This window comes from Euprymna scolopes, chromosome 4, assembly GCF_053919585.1.
Source record: "Euprymna scolopes isolate OS-2025 chromosome 4, ASM5391958v1, whole genome shotgun sequence".
In the NCBI taxonomy this organism is placed as follows: domain Eukaryota; kingdom Metazoa; phylum Mollusca; class Cephalopoda; order Sepiida; family Sepiolidae; genus Euprymna; species Euprymna scolopes.
In genome coordinates this window covers 75,255,061-75,257,125 of record NC_136485.1, presented here as the reverse complement: position 1 = coordinate 75,257,125, position 2,065 = coordinate 75,255,061, and the positions used below count along the sequence as shown (strand labels likewise).

General features: G+C 33.5%; 1 protein-coding gene across 1 annotated transcript; it reads right to left on the bottom strand.

The window, feature by feature from the left end:
* Positions 1 to 1,204: 1,204 nt before the first annotated feature.
* On the bottom strand, positions 1,205 to 1,642 carry LOC145271058 (uncharacterized). The gene has a single exon (XM_080126607.1). It carries the CDS (start codon positions 1,640 to 1,642, stop codon positions 1,205 to 1,207), a length of 438 nt encoding a protein of 145 aa, XP_079982733.1.
* Between the last annotated feature and the right edge of the window lie 423 nt (positions 1,643 to 2,065).

Sequence of the window (2,065 nt, the reverse complement as noted above, 5' to 3'; positions counted from 1 at the left end):
TAAAACAAAAGAATTCGTGTGCATGCATAATTATATTTAATTACTCATATATAGATCTATCTGCCGTGCCTAGAAAAACTGGCACTTTTATATAACATGTTTCGATGTACACACACAGACTGTTGTGATCTCAACATGCAACTAATAAAACAGTAAATTAAATGCACCATACTTCCAGCATATCTCAAGTATGAATTCAACCGATTTTTCCCGTTTACATAAAGTTGGATTAATACCGTTTATAAAGTGTCATCGCCTATCTAGGTCAATAGGCTACATTGGATTAAAAGAAATTAATTCTTTGCTCATTAGCCTCAAATAAAATCCAGGCATATATGATAAGCGCTTCATCAATCAATAGTTTGAACTTGGAAAAAGGTTTCATAATCTTTTCTTAGTAAAGCTCAAGATATATAATACAAGGAGTTTCAGCCTATGTGTTATTATTAGTAATGCTACTATCACTTTTTTCCAGGGTGGACCATATATATATATATATATATATATATATATATATATATATATATATATATATATATATAAATATATACATATATATATATATATATATATATATATCTGTATGTGTGACTAACATTCGATATTAAAACTTTTATGCGTTGTCCTCTCTAACCTTTTTATTCTTTCAGCATGTAAAAATGTTCAGTACTTAAGAGCACCTGTATCGTACCGAAGAAGAATACGTATAAGTATTATGTCAACTTATGGTAAATTTTTAATCTTTTACCACGATGCCTTATCAGGAGAATAAGAACCCATTAACTTTAAAAGTAAATAAATTGAATGTTGATATGATTACGTACGTTCGACAAAAGTGGGAAGAGTTATTTCTATATTGTTTGGAGATATTTAAGCTATATAAGATTGCGTAAAAATTACAAACAACATCAAGCAGGTAATACTCCGTAGTTTTTCTACCCTTTAACTGAATTTGAATCATCTGAAGAAATAAAAAAAACACAGACGCATTGATGGTAACGTTTCCCATATTAATTCATTAATGTGCATAATTTTTCTTATAATTCGGATATCTTCATAATTAGGACACATGTTTTAGTTAAGGTATAGGGTGGCCATAAATGCTTCCCCATATGAAAAGTTTAAAAAATTAAAACTAGAAAGGAATATGAAAAAATGCTTGATCACTATTATTCAGAAGTATATTCCAAGCAAAGTCCAAAGATTAAATTTCAAAATGGCCGCCTTTTTCTTTGATATTTACCTTGATAGGTGCTGCCACTGAAGACCAAAAACGCCGCTCCAATTCTTCGTCCAACCTGGCCCAAGAACAATGGAGGGTTGCCTCCAGGGAGTCCAAATTGGAGTAGGAACATCTCGAAACGTCGATCTCCAAAATGGACCAGATAGCGAAATCCATAAGATTGATATCTGGACTTGATTGTGGCCATATTTGCATGTCCCACTGACGACTCACATTCGCTGTGTGAGCTGGAGCACCGTCCTGTGTGAAGATGAAATCATCCCCAAATGATTCAGTGAGCCACGACAGAACCATTTCCCCCAATATATTCAAATGAACTTGACTGTTGACTTTCACGCCTTGCTCAATCACGATCAGCGAAGATTTGCTCCCATCGGTTGCAACAGCAGCCCACACCATGACCGAAGCGGCTTCTGGCGTTTCAAATGGCTTCTGGCGTTGACTGTCAAGTTCTTTGACCTTTTGGCATAAATCCTATCGTTCTGCTTATTAGTCACAGCCAATTCAGAGCCTATATTTGGCACATCTTTAAAGCTATAAAATATTTCAATCATATTTATTTTCATAGTTCTTCATTTGTATTAGACAATATCTGATATTTCTTCAAAACCGTTGGTTTTGTTAAATGGGAGACTAAGACCTGCTCCTATGGTTTTAAATAACAATTAAGGGGGACTTGATTGCAAATATTTCTTTACATGTTATATGTCTCCTCTTTGTTATTCACACATAGAGTAAATTTCACAGTGAATACGGATTATAATACTGGAGATATTGATAATCGTACCCTATTTCAAAAAGAAGGGAAATACCACATATGAG

What these genes read in the sequence shown, in the direction of transcription:
- LOC145271058 (XM_080126607.1), bottom strand. Translation starts at nt 1,642, where the DNA reads ATGGTGTGGGCTGCTGTTGCAACCGATGGGAGCAAATCTTCGCTGATC.